General features: G+C 51.0%; 1 protein-coding gene across 14 annotated transcripts in view; it reads right to left on the bottom strand.

Annotated features, from left to right (window-relative positions):
- Window positions 1-8,862: 8,862 nt before the first annotated feature.
- Window positions 8,863-19,581, bottom strand: part of KDM2A (lysine demethylase 2A) — a 94,496-nt gene continuing 83,777 nt past the window's right edge. For 13 of the 14 annotated variants that reach the window (XM_081531984.1, XM_081531977.1, XM_081531978.1 and 10 more), the window contains 6 exons: window positions 18,229-18,318; window positions 15,589-16,301; window positions 13,917-14,080; window positions 13,164-13,322; window positions 12,371-12,586; window positions 8,863-11,646 (listed from right to left, as the gene is read on the bottom strand). In XM_081531984.1, the coding sequence (XP_081388110.1) occupies window positions 11,465-11,646; window positions 12,371-12,586; window positions 13,164-13,322; window positions 13,917-14,080; window positions 15,589-16,301; window positions 18,229-18,318 (1,524 nt within the window). In that variant the 3' untranslated portion in view covers window positions 8,863-11,464. Of the gene's footprint in view, window positions 11,647-12,370; window positions 12,608-13,163; window positions 13,323-13,916; window positions 14,081-15,588; window positions 16,302-18,228; window positions 18,319-19,581 lie in introns of all 14 variants that reach the window. The other variant, XM_081531981.1, reaches the window with a different exon arrangement.

Below are 19,581 nucleotides of genomic sequence, written 5' to 3' on the forward strand. Positions count from 1 at the left end.
TCTTAAGAGCCTCTCTGTGTTTTCCAAGGTGACAAGATTCCCTCCCAGCCCTGGGCCCATGGAGCCAAAGCCTCATGCCAGTTTGTGGGTCAGTAACCAGGACCTTTTTGCAAAGCCTAGGACTCGCCACCTCCCTCGTCGTGTGCACTTCTCAGACTATCTTCTGAGATCAGCCTCGGCAGAGCCTGGAAGCAGAGCACATCAGTCAGGATGGTGAGGTCCCCTTCTCAGTGGGTGACCCCGGCATCCACCCAGACACTCGAGCCAGAACTCCAGGCATCACCCTTGACTCCTCTGTCTCCCCATGCCCTAACCTATCACCATACCCTCTCATCCGGCCTCCTGAGAATCTTCTTAAACCTGTCTGCTTCTGAGGATCCCCCAGGGCTCCTGCCCTAATGCAGGCCCTGACCAGAGATGCCTTTCTCGAATCTCGATCTGATAGATTTACTGTCTGCTTAGCGCTGAGAAGCAGTGCTCCAGGCCTTCTGGGGATGCTGAGAGTGAGGAATTCAGAGGGGGCTCCAGGCCCCCACCCCACTCTGCCGGAAGCAAATCACGTGAGCAAGTTCCTTAACCTGCAAGTCAAGGTCTTGGATGACTGAGTCCTGGCCCCCTCTCAGGCTGGTGTTGCCATCATCCCCCAAGCCTGAGGTCCCCCCCGCCAGCCTCTCCATCAGCTTTTACCTCCGGGCCTGTGTTCCTCCCTCTGTCTCGAAGCACTCTGTGTGTCCTCTTCCCTGGCTAACTCCTGCCCTTCCTTTGAGACCCACCTCCTCCAGGCCACCCTCCCCAATCCCCGTGTTCCCAATTATGTACGTCTCCAGTTCTGCACTTAGTACCTATTCCCTTGATTCGAAAACATCGTCAATTGCAAGATGCACCTCAATTCAAGCTTTTGACGGGGGAATGGGATGTGTGTGTATGTGGTTGTTCAGTTGCTCAGTCATGTCCAACTCTTTGCGACCCCATGGACTGCAGCACGCCAGGCTTCCCTGTCCTTCAGCATCTCTCGGAGCTTGCTCAAAACTCAGGTCCATTGAATCAGTCCGTGAAGCTTTATTCAATGTTTGCATCCACTGGAAAATAAATGCCTCCTGACGTTCACACCTCCTCTCACTGAAACCAATGCTCCCAGTTTACTTCTTGCCCCCCAGAGCCCACCATGAGACCTGACACAGAAAGATATAGTCAACATTTGATGAGTGAATGAGTGACTGAGTGAATGAGCCCCACAGCCCAAGGGGGTACACGGTGTCTGGGGTAGAAGATGGCCAGAGTAATAGGAGGATGTGACGGAAGGCCTCCGACTTCCTCTCCTCCTGCCTCTCCGAAACTCTTCAGGACTCTAACTACAGTCACTCACTGGCCTGGGGTTCCTGGAACAGCTCCTGTTTTAAAACTTCTGTCCAGTGAACTCATTAGGCCAGAGTCCCTGTGAATTCTGAAAAGGCCCCCATCCTGCTCCCAGAGGAGGCCCGACCTCCTCCACACCACCTGGAAACCCAGAAAGCCCTTCCCACCCACTGCCCAACCTGCAACCCAGACAGGCGTGAAGCCAGGATTGAGAGAGAGAGAGCCACCAGGGCCGTCCTCACTGATTCCTGGGATCCTGGAAAGCAGCTCCTGGAAGCCCTGGCCTGGGGAGGCAGTGTTTTGGATGGTGCTGCCCTCTGGTGGTTGAGGGAAGGTCGACTGTCAACTTGCCTTTTCAGGCTGGCTTCAGTCCTTCTCAACCAGCCTTTGTCTGGTGCCTAGACGGTGCCAGCCTCTTGCTGGGGTGCTGGGAGTGAACGAGGAGCGGAATCCCATCTCCACCCAGCTGGCAGGCCTGCAGATACAGCCATACCTGGCATCTCCCCTGGATGACTAATGCATGTTGCAAACTTAACATGTCCCACGCTGAGCTCTCGCTCCCACCGCCCAGCCCAGTCCAACCTGCTCCTCTCCCGCTTCCCCTTCTCAGCTGTGGCTCCTTCACTTTCTAAAAGCCCAGGAGTCACCCTCCATTCCTCTCTTCCCTCACCTGCTCCTGTGCCCCCTCTCCTGGCTGTCATCCAGCTTGTCCCATTGACTACTGGTGTGACTGTCTCCAAAGTATTGTTGTTGTTCAGTCGCTGAGTCGTGTCTGGCTTTTTGTGACCCCGTGGACTGCAGCACGCCGGGCTCCTCTGTCCTTCACTATCTCCCTGAGTTTGCTCAGACTCATGTCCTTTCAGTTGGTGATGCCATCCAACCATCTAGTCCTCTGTTTCCCCCTTCTCCTCTTGCCTTCAATCTTTCCCAGCATCAGGGTCTTTTTCAGTGAGTCAGCTCTTCACATCAGGTGGCCAAAGTATTGGAGCTCCAGCTTCAGCACCAGTCCTTCCAATGAATATTCAGGGTTGATCTCCTTTAGGATTGACTGGTTTGATCTTCTTGCTGTCCAAAGGACTCTGAAGAGTCTTCTCCAGCACAAGGTATTGATACATCTCAAATCCTTCCACTGTGCCCTACTAAACCTGATCTGAGTCCCATCACCTCCTGCCTGGCACTGACGCCTGCACCAGCCTCCACCCTGCCTCTCCTCTAGCCAGAGTCTTTTACAGAGTCTTCACAGGCCTAAATCCAACCCCATCTCCAATGACAACCCCTGCACTTAGGAAACCTACCCCTTTCTGTGGCCCATGAGACTTACACTCTGGCCCCTGCCCATCCCTCTAACTCAATCCTCCTCCCCTTCCCTGTGCCCTTTAGTCTCCAGTCTCTCTGATCTTCCTTCTGTCACTACAACTAGCCAAGTTCATTTCCACCTCTGGGGTGTTGACTTTATAATTCCCCTTGCATGGTATGACTTCCCTTTCACTCCCTTTCCATAAGGCAGATTCCTGCTCACCCTGCATCCCATGGGTGGAAAGGTTCCTGTTCAGAGGGCTCTCCCTGGGTGCCCCTGTTTGGTGTGGTCACTGCTACATTCCTCACACTGGGTGCAGTTAGGGCCACAGAAACAGAACTCAGGTCTGGTGAGGAAGAAGGCCCCCTCCAATTAACCTGGCAAGAGGATATGTGAGGAGGTGGCAGGCTCAGAAAAAGAGAGGAAGAGTTGGCGAAGGTCTTGAACTTGACATTGTCTGCACATGGGCAGGAGTAAGGTCAGGGGTGAGGACTGGCATGTGCCAAGGCCCAGAAGCACAGGTTTCCTCTTGCTGGGGCTTCACCTCTGTCTCCATCCTGGGCTTTGAAGAGCCAGGAGGATGAACTTGAGGGTGTCCCAATCCATACAGCTTACCAGGGGTGAGCAGACTGACTGGGAGAAACTCCTGCTTAATGTGGGCGGCCACCTCCCTGATGTCCGGGGCCCACACAGTGCTGGGCTCTGGCTGGGATGCTGGGATTTCACCTCGTTTACTCACTAACTCGTCCAACAGTGTACCTTGAGCTCCTACTACATGCCAGGCCCTGGTGCTTGGCCTTGGACATCCGACATAGGAGAGACAGCAAATCTATGGACAAACCATACATAATAATAAACACTGACGCTTCCTGGGTTCTCTCCATGTGCAGGCCACTGTTCCTAGAACCCAGATGATCTCATTTAATACTCGAAACATCTTTATGAGGCAAGTGACAAGTTATGGTTAGGGCCGGGAGCCTGCTCGGGTGAAGTCGGGGGAAAACTCTTGAGGACTGGCACTTCCGCCAAGGACACAGGTCTTGTGCTCGTTCCTGCACAGTCCGAGGGCCTTTGGTAGCCCACAACTCTGTGCCAGGCTTCCAGGCCGCTGCTCCGCCCAACCCGTCTCCTGGGAGCAGTGCCTCTCCCTGGAACCCTCCGGAAGGTCAAAAAAGCCCCCGCGCCGCCCGGGGCCCCAGTCTCCCTTTTCCGCCTTGGAGCCTCAGCGAGACGTGGCCCCGCCTCTGGATCCGGCTCCGCCCCCCGCCCCGCCCACAGGGCACTCTTAGAGCCGTCCCCAGTGCGCATGCGCCTCGTCTTCCGCGACTGAGGCTGAATCGTGCTGAGCTCCTACAGCTTGTTTGTACCTTGACCTTTGAGCGTCTCAGTCAAGGTCTTGTAGCCCCCGCCGGCCCCACTGTAGCCACTGGTACTTGCCGTGTCAGGGAGAGGGAGGATAGGTGTGGAAAAGCCCCTTGCTGGGTGCTTTAGATGAAGTTACTTAACCTCTCTGAGCCCTGCCTTTCTCTTCTGTACCCTAGCCTGGCCTCACTGAATTGTTTTGAGGGTAAACGAAGATGTGTGTGCAGCGTTGCGCTGCGGGAGATGGCTTTCTGAACGGTCACTGTTACACATCCTGAGGACCTTGGACCCCACTTGTGTGTCTCCCTCTCAGCGTCCTCCATGGTCTTTCTCTCCTTTCGTTTTTCTTCTCCCTTCCCAGCTTCTTTGCTTCTTTCTCTGCTCCCCCTTTTCTGGATCTTTCAGGGTGTTTCTCTCTGGGTCCGGGTCTCTTTCTGCCTCTCTACCTGTCTTGCCTTCCTGGCACTGCCATGGCGCAGGTTTAGGAGACAGAAGTCTAGGCTGAGGGCAACTCCAGGTGCTCCCCAACCTTGGGTGTCTGCTCTCACTGTTTCCTGCCTGTACATTGGTGTCAGCGCTGGGGGTTCCTTTCTGGTCTGGGCCCCTGGAAGGAGGGGGAGGTAGGGTGACTCTCCCCAGCCAGCATGTGCCAGGCCTGCTCTGCTGCTGGCTACCCGAATGGCACTTAGCACAGAGCTGACCTGGGAGGGCTGGAGGAGCTGGAATTGGCCTTCTCCCCAGGTCCAGCTACCTCATTTGTGGGGTCCACTGCAAATAAAGTGCACAGCCCCCTTTTGCAAAACTTAAGAATTTCAAGGGACTTCCTTGGTGGCCCAACGGCTAAGACTTCGTGCTCCTAATGCAGGGGGCCTGGATTCGATCCCTGGTCCTGGAACTAGATCCCACATGCAGCAACTAAGGAAAAGTTGACATGGGACAACTAAAAAAGATCTCACATATTGCAACAAAGATTGAAGATCCTGAGTGCTGCAACTAAGACCGGCACAGCCAAACTAAAAATAAGAAAGAATTTCAAGATGGTGACAACAGCACATTAAACTAAGTCTGGGATCCATCTGAGGGCAGGGCCCCATGTGACTGCATGGCTCACTCACCCATGAAATTGGTCCTGCTTCCCTTTCCTATAAATCCACCTTTCATTGTGCTCAGTAAATTTCCTTATCCCTCCACTCCTGGAGCAGATGGAGGGGAAACAGAGCTAGCTAAGTCTAACCCCACCCTCAAGGAGTTCAAAGCGCCATGGGAGGGGCTGTGCGCACACACCCAGTCTGGTTGCTCAGCAGGCACGAGTGACCGGGGGGAAGGCCCAAGCTCCGGAGGCCTTGGCCCAGTGTTCACGTATGTCCCAGCTCTGCCTCCACTTCCTCTCTCTGAGCCTAGGCTTTGTTATCTGTAGAGCGAAGACACCTGCCCACTCCTTTCCTTGGATGGAGTTTGAGTGTGAAATGCCATTACTTGTACACAGAGGCTAGGAAGTGAGGTGGATAGGACTGACTCTGCAGCCAGTCTCCAGGTTTTACTAGCCAAGACACTTCAGGCCAATGTCCATAACTCAGTTTCTCATCTTTAAAATGAGGGTAGGGCTTCCCTGGTGGTTCAGTGGTAAAGAATCCACCTGCTAATGCAGGAAACAGGTTTGATCCCTGATCCGGGAGGACCCCACATGCTGTGGAGCAACTAAGCTTGTAATGCCACAAGTATTGAGCCTGTGCTGTGGAGCCCACGTGCTCCACAAGAGAAACCATCACAATAAGAAGCCTGCACATCGTGACTAGAGAGTAGACCCTGCTCTCTGCAACTAGAGAAAAAGTCCATGCAGCAACGAAGATCCAGCACAGCCAAAAAAAACAAAAACAAGATAATAATAGTAGAGTTGCTATGTATTTACAGTGGCCAAGACATGGAAGCAATGTAAATGTCCATTGACAGATGAATGGGTCAAGATGTGGTGCACATATACAATAGGATATTACTCAGCCATAAAAAAGAAAGAAAGAATGCCAGTTGCAGCAACATGGATAGACCTAGAGATTATCACAGTAAATGAAGTCAGAAAGACAAATACCATGTGATATCATTTACATGTGGAATCGAAAATATGACATTAGGGACTTCCCTGGCGATCCAGTGGTTACAATGGGATGCTTTCACTGCCATGATTCCTGGTTCAATCCCTAGTTGGGAAACTTAAGATCTCGCAAGCTGCATAGCACAGCCAAATAAAATATGACACAAGTGAACTTATTTATGAAACAAAGACTCTTAAGACATAGGAAACAAACTTATGGCTGTTTTTGTTGTTCAGTTGTGGTTATCGAAGGGGAAAGGGGGTGGTTGTTCAGTTGCTCATTCATGCCCGACTCTTTTGTGATCCCATGGACTAAGCACGCCAGGCTTCCCTGTCCTTCAGCATCTCCTGGAGTTTGCTCAAACTCATGTCCGTTGAGTCATGAAAGGGTCTAGGAGAGGGATAAATTAGGAGTTTGGGATTAGCAGGTAAAAACTACTAACTATATAATAAATATATCCTGTGCTACTGTATAGCACAGGGAACTATATTCAATATCCTGTAATAAACCATAATGGAAAAGAATATGAAAAAGAATATATATACATGTATAACTGAATCACTTTGCTGTACACCAGAAATTAACACAACATTCTAAATCAACTATACTTCAAAAAAAAAATAGGGTTGCTGTAAGGATTAGGAGTTACTACGTGTAGCTACTTAGACCAGTCTGGGTCAACACATAGAAGGCTCAGTAGATGCCAGCTGTTTTTATTATTTTGTTGCCTGTGAAAGGTATACAGGATGTCCAGGTTAATCCCTTCTGATTGGAGGAGAAACAAGAAGGGCTTCTGGAGGAAGAGGTGAAGGAAGGTAGGTTTTCATAGTTGTGGTGAGGGTGACACATCCTGAGCACAGCAACCCTGGGGGCTACAGAGGTGCCTGTTCAAGGCCTCTTAGAAGCACCTACCGCCAGCCTGGTGCTTCTCCTTTTACAGATGACGGTGGCAGGTGATGCAGAGGTCAGTGCAACATGACCCTGGAGAGTTACACATGACAACTTAAGATTCCTGTATACAGAAGGTGTATGGACGGTGTACCAGCAAAGGGGACAGCAAAGGCCCAGAGATAGTGGAGGTAGTTATGAGGGTGGAGAGTTGTTTAGTTGCTAAGTTATGTCCGACTCTTTTGAGACCCCATGGACTGTAGCCTGCCAGGCTCCTCCGTCCATGGGATTTCTCAAGCAAGAAGACTGGAGTGGGTTGCACTTCCTTCTTCAGGGGAATCTTCTCGACCTAGGGATTGAACCCGTGTCCCCTGCACTGGCAGGTGGATTCTTTACCACTGAGCCACCAGGGAAGCCCGGAGAGGAGGGGTAAATGATGAGGGAGCTTGAGGACTTATCCCGAGACAAACACACTGATGGGTTTTAAGCAGAGAAGTAGTCAAATCTGAGAGAAATGTTCTGGCTGCCAACAAGGCAGATGGGGGTTGGACTGCAGGCTCCTGCTGGAGTCAAGGTTCTGGAAAATGGTAGCTTCAACTAGGGTGGCAGGCACGATGTTATCCAGAGGTAGATGGGTTTCTGTGACGTTTAGAAGGCAAAATGGACACTCTGCCTTCCTTGGCAACGTCAAACACGGCCACAATTGCAGCCATCCTCAGGAAATGGAATCAGCTGACTGTCCAGAATCCTTCTTCCAGAAGGTGCAGAATTGGAGATGGTCCTTAACAACTTGGTGAGGAGAATGGGCAGGGGCCCCCCAGATCCCCTCAAGGGAGAGATGCGAGCCTTCTCGGGACCTCCCGGGTGTCATATCAGGTCTCCTGAGATGGTGCAGTCAGGTCTGAGGTCAACAGCAGGCAGCATGCAGGACACTCGTCTAAAGGTTGGAAGCTTGTACTCAACAGGCAGGACCCAGTGGGACAAATGCCGATGGAGCGGCATACATACCTTGCTTGGTGGCCTCGAGCAGGCACTGTCCTTGAGAGGCCTGTTCTGCAGCTGGAGTGGGTGGAGGTTGGCCGTGGCCTTGGCTACTGGCTCTCTAGGGATGGCCAGAATAGAAATCCCCAGGCCTGTTCATAGGGGAGCACCACAGAGTCCTTCAAGCTCGCCCCAAGGACTCAGCAGCACCTCTCCAGGCACCGCCTTGTGGGGAGAAGTCAGGGTCAGGTAATTGTATACCTAACCTATTAAAAAGTTCCCTTTGATGTTGTAAAATATAAGCAAATACTGCTTTCGGACATTAAAAAAAGAAGGCAAAGCAAGTCACAGGCACACAGCAATTCTGTTGCCACTCAGGGATGGGGGAGGAACTGCGGGGCTCAGGGGTGGGAGGCTGCAGCAAGTTCAGACTTCCTCTTTCTCATGCACACGTGCACACACACCAAGGCAGAAAAGTTTTTGTTATTTTTGTTTTGGTTTTGAAAGCCTTTTTATTAAAAAAAAAAAAAAAAAACAAAACACACCCCAAATAAAAATATTTCCCACGGGAGGCTATTTCTTTTTTTGTCTTTTAAAAATTTTTATTACACAAATATCTCCCATTCCCACATGTCAGAGGAAAGATGTCCTTGCTCTTTGTAAAACCAATAGTGGAGAACGTTTAGAAAACAAAAGTCCGTCTAGCTTCCCTCCTTTCCCTGGCCCTAAATAACCCCAATGTGTCAACTGAGATAGCGTGACTTGTCCTCTTAATGCTTACATTTAATTTTTTTTTTTTTAGCACAACATTGGAGATTGACTCTAAATCAGCAACAAAAAAATATATATTTACAATATTTCTCCGAAAACAAAAACACAACCAAACCCTTTAAACATAGTGACTTTAGGAGTTTTATTTATGGAGCAGTTATTTTTTTTAATCACCAAGTGATTTTATATTATATATATATATAAATTTTCTTCCTTTCCTTTGTGGTTTTTCGCCCCGGTGCTTGGAAAGATGGCGGCAGGGTGTCTGGTCCTGTGGTCTGCGGAGGGCAGGCTCTCCTGGCAAGGCCATGTCTGCGAGCAGATGGCAGGAAATTCGGTGCAACTCCCGGGTTCCTCTGTCCCCGAAGAGAGACATTTCTGTCCTCCACACGGACCAACCCTCACCTCTAAAAACCATTTTCTCCCTCACAGTCCCAGAGAAAAGAGAAACCCAGCAAGGGCACAGGTCCATTGGCTGCCACTCCTGGGCTCCCTTTTCCTCTGACCAACTTACGTGCGCGGTAAAAGCTTGTTTTTCCAAACGCAAAACAACAAAAATAAAAGCCAAAGCCCAAAACAAACCGTCAGCTTGGAAATCTCTGTGGGTGAGATGTCCCAAAGTCAGAGGCACTCTCCCGGAACAATCCCTGCTCTGAGGGGGTCTCTCCACCTCCCCTTTTATAAAAAGACAAGAAAGCAAAACAAAGTCATCTTTTCAGTATTTTCCACAGGAGCAACCGAAAAAAGGCAGGAAGCTTCCAATTATAGGTCATTAACAATAACATTAATAAGGTTTTTGCTCAATACCCAGGGTTCTTTACAGAGAAGTTCCCCTAACTGAGGCACTCTGGAATAAGTCACTGGCATTTCCTCAAGGTGTCAGCCCCGGGTGGCTGGGGCCTGGAGACCAATGGCAGGGGCAGAGGTCAGGGGAGCAGACTGCTGCTTTCGAGGTGCAGCAAGAGAATCAGAAGATTGGAAGAAACTGACACAATGCCACCCCCTCCCAAGACCCAGTTTTCTCTCAGGAGGCCAGTCAATGCCAGGGTCAAAGCTGGGCTAGGTGGCAAAGAGGAAGCCCCTCTGCCTCTATTGCTTTGGAAGTGGCAAGGGGGCACGTGGCGTCTCTCCTTGGGGCGGCTCACACTTCAGACCCCTGGTGCCTGGGCTCCTTGCCCTCCCCCACAGGGCTTCAGGAGGAGGAGAGCCTGAGGCTGGGCTGCAGGAAAGGGGCCGGGAGGGGACGGGCTGCAGGACGAGACGGTGGGGCAAGGTTGTGCTATCGCCTTCCTTTCGGATGGGGAGCGGAGTGCAAACCCGCGTCTATCGTTTATCAGCTCTTGCCACTGGCTGCTGCTACTGAGCATCTCCTCACACACTTAAATATTGACCCAAAAGAAATCCCGACCTTTCGTTCCTTTTTTTAAAGTGCAAAAAGCTCTCTGCTGCCCTAGAGAGAGGATCTTTGGACAGGCCGTTCAATGCAAAGTAAGAGGGGGCAGCTGACGGGGCTCGACACAGGGCAGTGGAGCGGGAGACGCCAGGCTCCCCTCCTTCCCTCTACACACACGCTTAACACACTCAGCCACACACACAGAGGCACATGCACACCCCCTTCCATGGCGGCAGGCAGAGGGCAGGTGACTGGCTTCTAAGCAGGACCCCCCACCCCTCCGAGGGCGCCCGATCAGTAAGCCGCTGGGGCTGGACAGAGGCCTGGGCTTGGATGGCTACAGGACCCGAGGCCCGGAGCCTGCCGGCGGGGGCAGGTGGGGACTTGCCTAGTTCTCTAACCCCCCCACTGGGGGAAGACAGGCTGCTCCCTCTGAGGATAGACATCCTGGGAAAGCCCTATCCAGGCAGGAACGAGGAAAGTGTGGAAAAGGGCAGGGCAGGCGGAAGAGGGAAGGGATGGGGAGATGGTGCCTGTCTCAGGATCTGCCTGGGAAGCAGTAAAATGGGGTGTCCCTGGGATAGACAGTTCCAGCTCCTCTGAAGAGCCTCAACCCCAATAAGTGCAACAAGGACTTCATAGAAACTAGCAGGAAAGTCTGGGGTGGGGGAACCTCATTCTGTGAACTACCATGAGCATTGGACAGGATCAAGCTACAAGGAGAGGAGGGAGAGCACAGACACGGACAAGAGGTGTGGACACCTCAACAGCACCAGTGTGATCTGCATGGGTCTGGCCTTCCTGGGGCTGCTGGCCCCTCCTGCGTAAGCCGGGAGAGTGTGACGGAAGAGAGACACGCACTGGACACCACGAGGAGAACCTGGCCACGGAGACAGGGCTGCTTTCTTCCCTGGGAGTTTGCTCAGAACCAGGCACTGCTGGGGACCATGGATGGGGAGGAGGGCCCCAGGGCCCAGTGCAGGTGATGGCTGCACAGACACCCAAAAGTGAGAACCCGGCCTCCTGGCCGACGAGTGAGTGGGCGGGCGAGCAAGCGAGCAGGCACTGTGACAGCACACAGCCTGCGCTTTTCCCCTCGGATCAATTTGCTACTCCCTTCTCCTTAGGAGGGAGAGGAACAGGCTGGTAAGCCTGGGGTCCACCCCCCTCTCTGCCCTGACTGTAAGGGAAGGGCTCAAGGGACAGGAGAGCAGAGAGGGAGTGTCACGCTGGCCTCGGAGCCCGTGCAGGGGCGGGGAGAGAGGCTCTCCTGGCTGGGGAGTCAGGGGAAGATCGGTTTCCTGTTCAGTCTGGGCTGGGTGTGTCTTAGCTGATCTTCTGTATCAGCTTCTCATCAGACAGGCAGTAGAGACTGTTGATGGACAAGTCTGAGATGAAGTGCTCGCAGGCTTTTCGAGTGATCTGCTTGCATCCTCGAAGGTCGATCAAGGTGACGTTGGCGATGCGCCGTAGGTAGATCAGAGTCTGGTCTGTCAGTTTATTGCAACCTGTGGGGAAAGTGACCACAAGGAAAATGCTGCATACACACACCCAAAGGAGCCTGCTTCTGAAGCCCAATTCCCAGCTTTCCTCAAAAGGCTAAACAAAAGTCCCTCTTTTCCTCTTAACTAACTGGCTCGGAGAAGGAAATGGCAACCCACTCCAGTACTCTTGCCTGGAAAATCCTATGGACAGAGGAGCCTGGTAGGCTGCAGTCCATGGGTTCGCTAAGGGTCGGACACGACTGAGCGACTTCACTTTCACTTTTCACTTTCATACAATGGAGAAGGAAATGGCAACCCACTCCAGTGTTCTTGCCTGGAGAATCCCAGGGATGGGGGATCCTGGTGGGCTGCCGTCTGTGGGGTCGCACAGAGTCGGACACGACTGAAGTGACTTAGCAGCAGCAGCAACCTGGCTCAGAGACCAGAAGTGCCATCAGCATGACAGCCTCTGAAGGCCCCTGCCACTGTACTCCCTGCACTGCAAGGCTGACCAAACTGCAGCTGGGTGCTGGCTGTGTTCTTAAGCACCTGACAACTGCTCAAGGCCTTGGTCTCCACCAGTTACGAAAGGAACAGAGTTCCATGTCTTGTCCATATGTGAGGAAAAGAATTAACATGGTTTAGTCAACAGCCCATGTTCTTTCTGTTCTACTGGTCAAACTACAAGGAGGGCTGAGCTTCCAAGGGGCAGGGGTACCATCTGTCACAAAACGCGGCAGTGCCATACCTGCCATGTTGAGCTCTGTGAGGGAGTAACGAGTGGAAGACCCAACAGCGGTGAGTAGATTGGAGGACTGGTCTGTCAGGTGGCTGCAGTGACTGAGGTCGAGTCGAGACAGGAGGGGCATGTGGCGAATGATGAGACGAAGCGTGGCGTCTGTGATGTCAAGGCCCGCCAGCCGGAAGTCGGTCATGTTCCGGAGCTTGCTGCGATTGTCCTGGCCTGCACAGGCAAGAGAAGGACCTAGATCCAGACTCTTAATTCTAGTTCAGCTCAAGCTGCAGGCAGCTTCAGTCATGGATACTTGCTGGCCGGGCTGTGCAGGGGTTAACAAGCAGAACTGCCCACACCCAGCCCTGCCTTCAGGGAGCGAGCAGTGTGTGGAGGCCGTTTCTAGGAAACCAGACACGTTTTCTTTCTTCCCAGCTGCTGGATTGTGCCTCACTCACACAGCAAAAGGGTATGTGTGGAATGCTCCCCTCCTTCCCACACTCCCACACTTTTCTAGGCCATCATGGAAACAGCCTTCAACGTTCTACCTCAACCATGAAGCCTTCCCAGACTTCCTCAGGCTTATACTCTCTAACCCCCAAACTCTACTGACCCACAAAATGGACCTACTCCTTTCTTTGTAGGTAGTCATCTGTAAATAGTTAACCTGTACTTGTACATAGTCCATTGTTCTGTTTTCAACTTCTACTTTTCAACAGTGTCATTTCTGGGACTCCCTTAGCTTCTGGGAATGCTGAAAGACAAGCTACGCCAAGAGGAGCACAGGGAAGTCAGGCCCAGAGCATACCCGGTTTATCCGCCGGTGGAGTCAGCAAGTCCCGAATTTGAGGGTCCTTGATTCCTACTGCCCACCGAAGATCAAGGGTCCTGAGAAGGGGGCAGCTGGAGGTGCTGAGGGCAGAGACTGCAGACCAGGAGCAGCCTGCTAGGAGGAGGTCTTTCAGTCCTGCAACGGAAGGAGATAGACATGCAACAATACACTCTACCGGCCGTCCAAAGCCTCAACTACCAGCTGATCTGACCAAGGTAAACAGATCCCCAGTCTAATGGAGGGAGGGACCATATCCTAAACTATTTCTAGTAATCCAGCTCAAAGACTTCTATGCCCTCCTAAATTACATCTAACTCTGGTGGTAAAATGGATTGCTTAGTTTCGAGCAGAGTAACGTTAAGTGTGAGTGACTTCTTTTTCTAATACCTCAAAGAGCTTAAGGGAACAGTCCTTACAAGGGGCTAATCAAGGCGACCTCTTACTCAAATTCTCTCTTCAGTGACTACACCGAGAAGACCCGCAGAGCTGGTGGCAGCACCTGACCCCTCTCTCTTCGTCTTCCGCAGCGACTGGCCTGCCAGCCCACAGTGGCACCTTGGGGACTGGCAGTTAAGGTGGCATCGGCCAGGTCTCTTGCCAACCAGAAAAGCAGTGATGGCACAGACTGCTGCCCTAAATTGCCCTAAAGCGATTCTAAATAGCGCTGCCAATAATGAAACTTTCCCCGCCAGCCCTGGGCCCCTGGAAGGACAGTGTGGGGCTGCTCACCTGGCAGCCTATTGACGAGCCATGTCAGCTGTTTTTTGGAGATGTTGGTCCAACTGAGGTCGAGGCTAACTGGCTGCCTCTTGATGATGCCACTGAGAGCCTGGGGTACGATAGCCTTACACCTACTCAAGTCAATTTTTGTCCAAAGTCTCTTGTCGCAGCACCTGGAACAGAAGGAAAGAGAACCAGTGGTCAAGAACTGATATCCTTTGTCAGAGGAACTTCACCACAGGCTGCTGGAGGCTTCTGGGAAAAGCAGAGCCTTGGAGGATCACCCTCCCTACATGTTTCTACATGCATATAAGGATCATGCCTTGCCATTTTTTGCCTCAGACAATAGAGGCTCTTTATTAAAATCAGGCCTGGAGAGTCCTCCACCACCCTTGGGTTTCTGCCTCAGTGCTATCTTTACTTTTTCTAGCCAGTCTACATCAGAACAGAAGGGGAGAGGCCTGCCCTTCCGCGACAAGTCCACAGGCCACAAATAGCACTGCAACACGCGGCTTCTCTTTAATATTTTATAGTCTCTGCTCCCCAGCCTGGCTCAGCGTCTGGATGGCAGGGGAAGAGATGGCACATAATGGGAGTCTTATGTGGCTCGGCCTAGAAACTGAGGGACTAAGACCTACAAAGAGAAATATTAGGAGAATCTGGGTGGATCACATGTCAATTCAATTTGGGAAGTAAACTCATGGTTGCAAACAATGGAGTCTTCACTTAAAAGACTGAAAAAACTTCACCCAGCGCACATGAAACTAGTGCGGCAAAAACAGAGCACTGGATCTCAAATTTTTAATCCTCTGGTGGAGAATTTATTAAAAACAGATTGCCCAGCCCAACCCTCGAGGTCCTGATCAGCAGGTCTGAGATATGCCCTGAAAACCTGTGTTTCTAACAAGGTCCCAGATATGACACTAGTTTGGGCATCACACTTTGAAAACTACCATAACAGGATTTGACCCATATACAAAAGATTTATCCTAGGGTTCAGGAGCTTAAGGAAAAACAATGTCCAGTGGAAATCTTTGTTTATCACCTCTAGGGATGCTCCCTTATGTCTTAATGTTTAACTTGAGAAGAAATGACAGGTTTCACTAAGAAGGACAACTAAGTCTCAGGAAGCTTCAAAACTGAACCTTGCTTGCTGGAGAAAGGCATTCTGGTCCAGGTTTGGAGTATGAGAATTAAAACTGTGAGCCTGTGAGCACCTGCAAAGTTTCTGAAAAGCATGTATACCTTTCTCGTGAGATGGAGACGTAACGGGGCAGGGGTGTAAGGGCAGTCGTCTGTGTCCCCAGCACCAAGAGTGACTGGCGTATCACAGGCTCTCAACAAATGCATGATGCGTTCAACTGACTGGGGGTAGGGGGATTATGACTCTGAAGTTTTAGGACACACTATACGAACCCACCCCCAAGCCCCAAGGTACAAATCCATTCAAAGTCCAGTAAGGAAAGACGGGAAAGTACAGAGTAGGGAGAAAGGGCAAAGGGCCAGATTTCCCTGATGACATCTGCAGGCACGATCAGCCACATCTCGGGAAACAGACTGGGTGGATTTAATCTTTTAGGGCCCAACCAGCCTCCAGGAGCCAAGACACATGCTGTTCTCACATGGGAAGCTGCCAACCTACGCCCATACCCCTGTGCCTGATCCCTGTAGCCCTGCTCACCATTTATACCACGTCTTGCACACTCGCATACATTCACAAAGTTCTCTGCGGCTGAGGTAGCGGAAGACAGACATCCAGACCTCCCGCTGCATCCAGCTTTCGTCTCCATCCTGAGCCCAACTGCCCCGGCCATTCAGCCTGGCCGCACCCCCCTCCTCTGCACTGTCATCTTCCTCCTCCTCCTCCTCCTCGTCCTCCTCCTCTCCCCCCAGCCCCTCCTCATCCCCGCGCTGGGGGGTTCGGGCTGGGCAGTGCTGGACCAGCACACGGGGGGAATGGCGAAGGTTGGCAGAGGAGGCCGTGATGGCCTGCAGCTTGGGCACAATGGATGTCCCGTGGAGCTCTTTGGTGGGCCTCTGCAGCGTGACAGTGAGGTACGATCCCCGGATCTTGGCTTTCTCAACTTCAGACAGCTCCTTTTTGCCGCTGGGATTGTTCTCCTTTTCCCGTACCATGGTGCGCTCTGTGGCCTGCAGCCGCAGCAACTGCCGCCGTTTGAAGCGCTCATCGCGGCTGGCACTGTGGTGGTCGCTGGGGCCGGCCCCAGGGGATGACCGAGTCACCACGCCCCGGGGGGAGGCCGGGTCGTGGATGAGCTGCAGCATGGAGGTGGGCGAGTGAGGTGGGGGCGTGAGGGGCTCGTCGCAGCTCCGCAGGGGCCGGAGGACTTTGGCTTGCACGGCTTCTTCGTCACTCTCTTCCATTTTCCGCTTCTGCAAAACAGGCCCACAAATGCCATGTCAGTGCCTCCTTTCTTCGAGACCCTCTACTCTTACAGGATCAACCTCTCTGCTGTTCTCGGGGACTAGTGGAGGGCAGGCCGCTGCTTTTCTATGGGGGAGGGACCTCTGGGTGCTGCAGGGTGGTCATCTCCTCACTGTCTGCAAACCAGACTCTGTAACTGAGCTCACGTCTGTGCTCAAGGCAGCTGATTATAGAGCAAAACCTCAAAATAGGTTGCTTGGGAAATCTACCTGTGACAGAAAGGTCTGTGTCCAAGTACAGAGGAATGGGATCCACATTTGAGCTGCATGATTCCAAAGCCTGCCTTACTCATCTCCTATCCCAATTTTTTGGTTATAATATAATTTTCTGGGTAAAGAAATCCTTTAAAGAGACTGCAACTCCTACCCCTACGCAATCTGACCATTTTAAATTCTGCCTCTAATTCAGCTCTTCACCCAAGAGACGCTTCTGATGGAAGAGAAACAGCCTACGTATACACGTTTGAACTAGGATGCAGATTCTGATAGCAGTACACCTACTGACTTTTAGCCTTACCAGGGTCTGAGTGCCACCTTTCCAGGCTGCTTCTACTCAGCACCCCACGCTGTCCTGGGAGACCAACCACAGGTGAGAGAGTACGCCTAGAATGAGACACCGCACTGCTCCTGGAGGAATCTCCTCAGGATGAAAATGAGGAATTCGAGCTTGGTGAAGCCAATATTCCACAATAAAAGCACAACCTCACCCTTTGCCACCTGTGCTCTCTGGTCCCCTTGTCCATTCCTGGAGCCCACCTTGGCTATGATGCAATGAAGCCTGACCACCATGTTCCACTAGGTATCATAGCAGCAGTTCAGACTTCCTTAAGGAGACGTTCTATGTCCCTCTGCAACAATTCTGCTCCCTTTTCTCCTTATATTCTTAGATTATTGTGGCTGAAAGAGAGTGACCAACTTTTTGGTGCTGGCTTTTACAAGGCATTAGAAGGTAACACTAAATATAGTACCTGCCAACCTCTCTGCCACAGCAAGCACCCACCACCACCACCACCACCACCGCCACCACCACTGAAGACAAAAGTAAAAGTTACTACTAGAAGAACTTGCTGCTAGTAGAAGAACTTGAAATGAGAACTCTAGCACTCATCAACTCCAGAAATCCTTGTCCTCAGACCTATTTAGACTGAGAAATTCAATGACCTCAGTGCTTGAGTGGAAGAAATAGAAACAAGGAAACGTTTCCCGACTCTCCTGTACAGGGTACCTGGAGGAGACCACCAGGGTGCAATGACTGGCATGAGGCCAACGGCTGCCTCTGTACGTGCCCTTAGCAGATCTTGTCTTCCTGGCCTGAGTGACCAGTCTTTCTGGCCCTCTGACATTACTGGTGACCATTGGACCAGCAACCATAGTAGCTTGGGGCCAAGGTCACAGCACTGGTTCCCTCTGGAGGAGGGACTGTCTCTGTAGGACACAACTGGGCACAACGGCAGGGCTTTCTGCCACAGAGGTGAAGACGACAAAACTGTGAACCCGCTCAACTGGAAACTCTAGTATACCACTGTATTAACCAGCTGACTCAGGTCACTGCCTCCCCTCAAGTTTCATTCCTCACAGTCCAAGCTCACCTCATGTCCCTCCTCAAACAGTCCAGCTGTGGCTCCTCTTTTTCAAGGGCCCCAGGGTGTAAAAGAACACTGGGAATTTGCAGACTCCCAGGGGAACAATATTTAGTAATGTAAAAAAACCAAAATTTACAACTCAAAAGAAAAATGGCTAACCAAAGGGGAAAAAAGATTACAAACAAAACACAAAATAATCTCCCGGGTCAGAAAGAACATGCAAAGGCAAATATTATTTCCAAACTTGACATTTGCTTCCTTCTCACAGCGCAAGACTAGAAATGTTCCCTTACCTGGGCTTTCTCTGAGCTGTCCTCTTGGTAGCACTTTGGACACTCCCAGCAATTTGGCAATTCCTCGTTAAGCAACCCCTCTCCATCCATCTACAGGCAGAGAGCGGTATTAAAAATCTGTCTCATTTAAAAAACAGACAAAACCCAATGTGTCTCTTAAGTTTCCTTTATCAAACAGTAACACAGACATTTGGTTGGGAAGAGTTACTCACTCCTAAACACCACTGGTCTACAGGGGAGGAAAAAAAAAAACAAAATCAAGAGCCATCTGGCCTCACTCTCAGCCAGTGGGATACTGGCCACACTCACTCTTGGTTACATTGATCAAATTTAGACTCCAAGAGAAGAGTCCCAAGAGTCTGAGCCAATCTGGGGTCTTTTCCCCTGACACATACATTCTCCTGAAGGTCCCATGCCACTCTGTAAAGGGAACTGAACATACAGGAATGGTGCCAGTGTGATCTTAAGTGTGGGGCATAATGGTTATGACGCAGTTATGGCTTTGGTTTGGAGACTAGTAACCAGGTCTCTATGACTCAACTGTTAGGTGAGAATAAATAACAATATCCACCTTACATGGTAGTGGTGAGGATTAAATATTATATAAGATGTTTAGAAAAATGTGTGGCATGTAGTAAACACTTTGTACTAACCATTGTCATCATCATGACGATTATACCCTACTTTATCAAATCCAAGATGCACATTTTTTTACATTTGAATTGTCTGAAACTGGGCTGCTTTTCACAATTAACAGTGTCTTATATAATCATTGTTAGCCAGGTGGCAGTCATGACATAGTTGACACCTTCAGAAAAACCAAGAAAGTACCAGCACCAACCAATGTATTTTAGATTTACAGAAAATCTAAAGTAGACCCAACTTCACAGGGTTGTCTTAAAGATTAAATGAGGAGTCATATAAAACAGTGCTTCTCCATTCTGGCTGCACATTAGAATCACTTGGGGAGCTTTTGAACACACCCGGGCCCAAGGTCCATGGTAGCTGACTCAATACCTTTTTTCTTTTTTTGCCGAGCTGTGTGGCTTGTGGGATCTTAGTTCCTGATCAGGGATGGAACCCGGGCCTTCAGCAGTGAAAGCCCATAATTCTAAACACTGGACTCCCAGGGAATTCCTGTTACTACCTGGGGTAGTGCACTACTGGTGTGCACGGAGCCTGATACAAATTCCACACACACTAAATGTCAGCTGACAGTATTACTCTCACCATCTTTCAGGAACTAATAACCCACGGATACAATAAAGCATGTAATAGAGATGCTTAAAAGATGTGAGGCATTCCAAAACTACGCTATTCCACGATGGCTGGGGACTCCAAACACACCCACCG

This window comes from Giraffa tippelskirchi, chromosome 10 (assembly GCF_054371585.1).
Source record: "Giraffa tippelskirchi isolate mGirTip1 chromosome 10, T2T-mGirTip1v1.2.pri, whole genome shotgun sequence".
Classification (NCBI taxonomy): domain Eukaryota; kingdom Metazoa; phylum Chordata; class Mammalia; order Artiodactyla; family Giraffidae; genus Giraffa; species Giraffa tippelskirchi.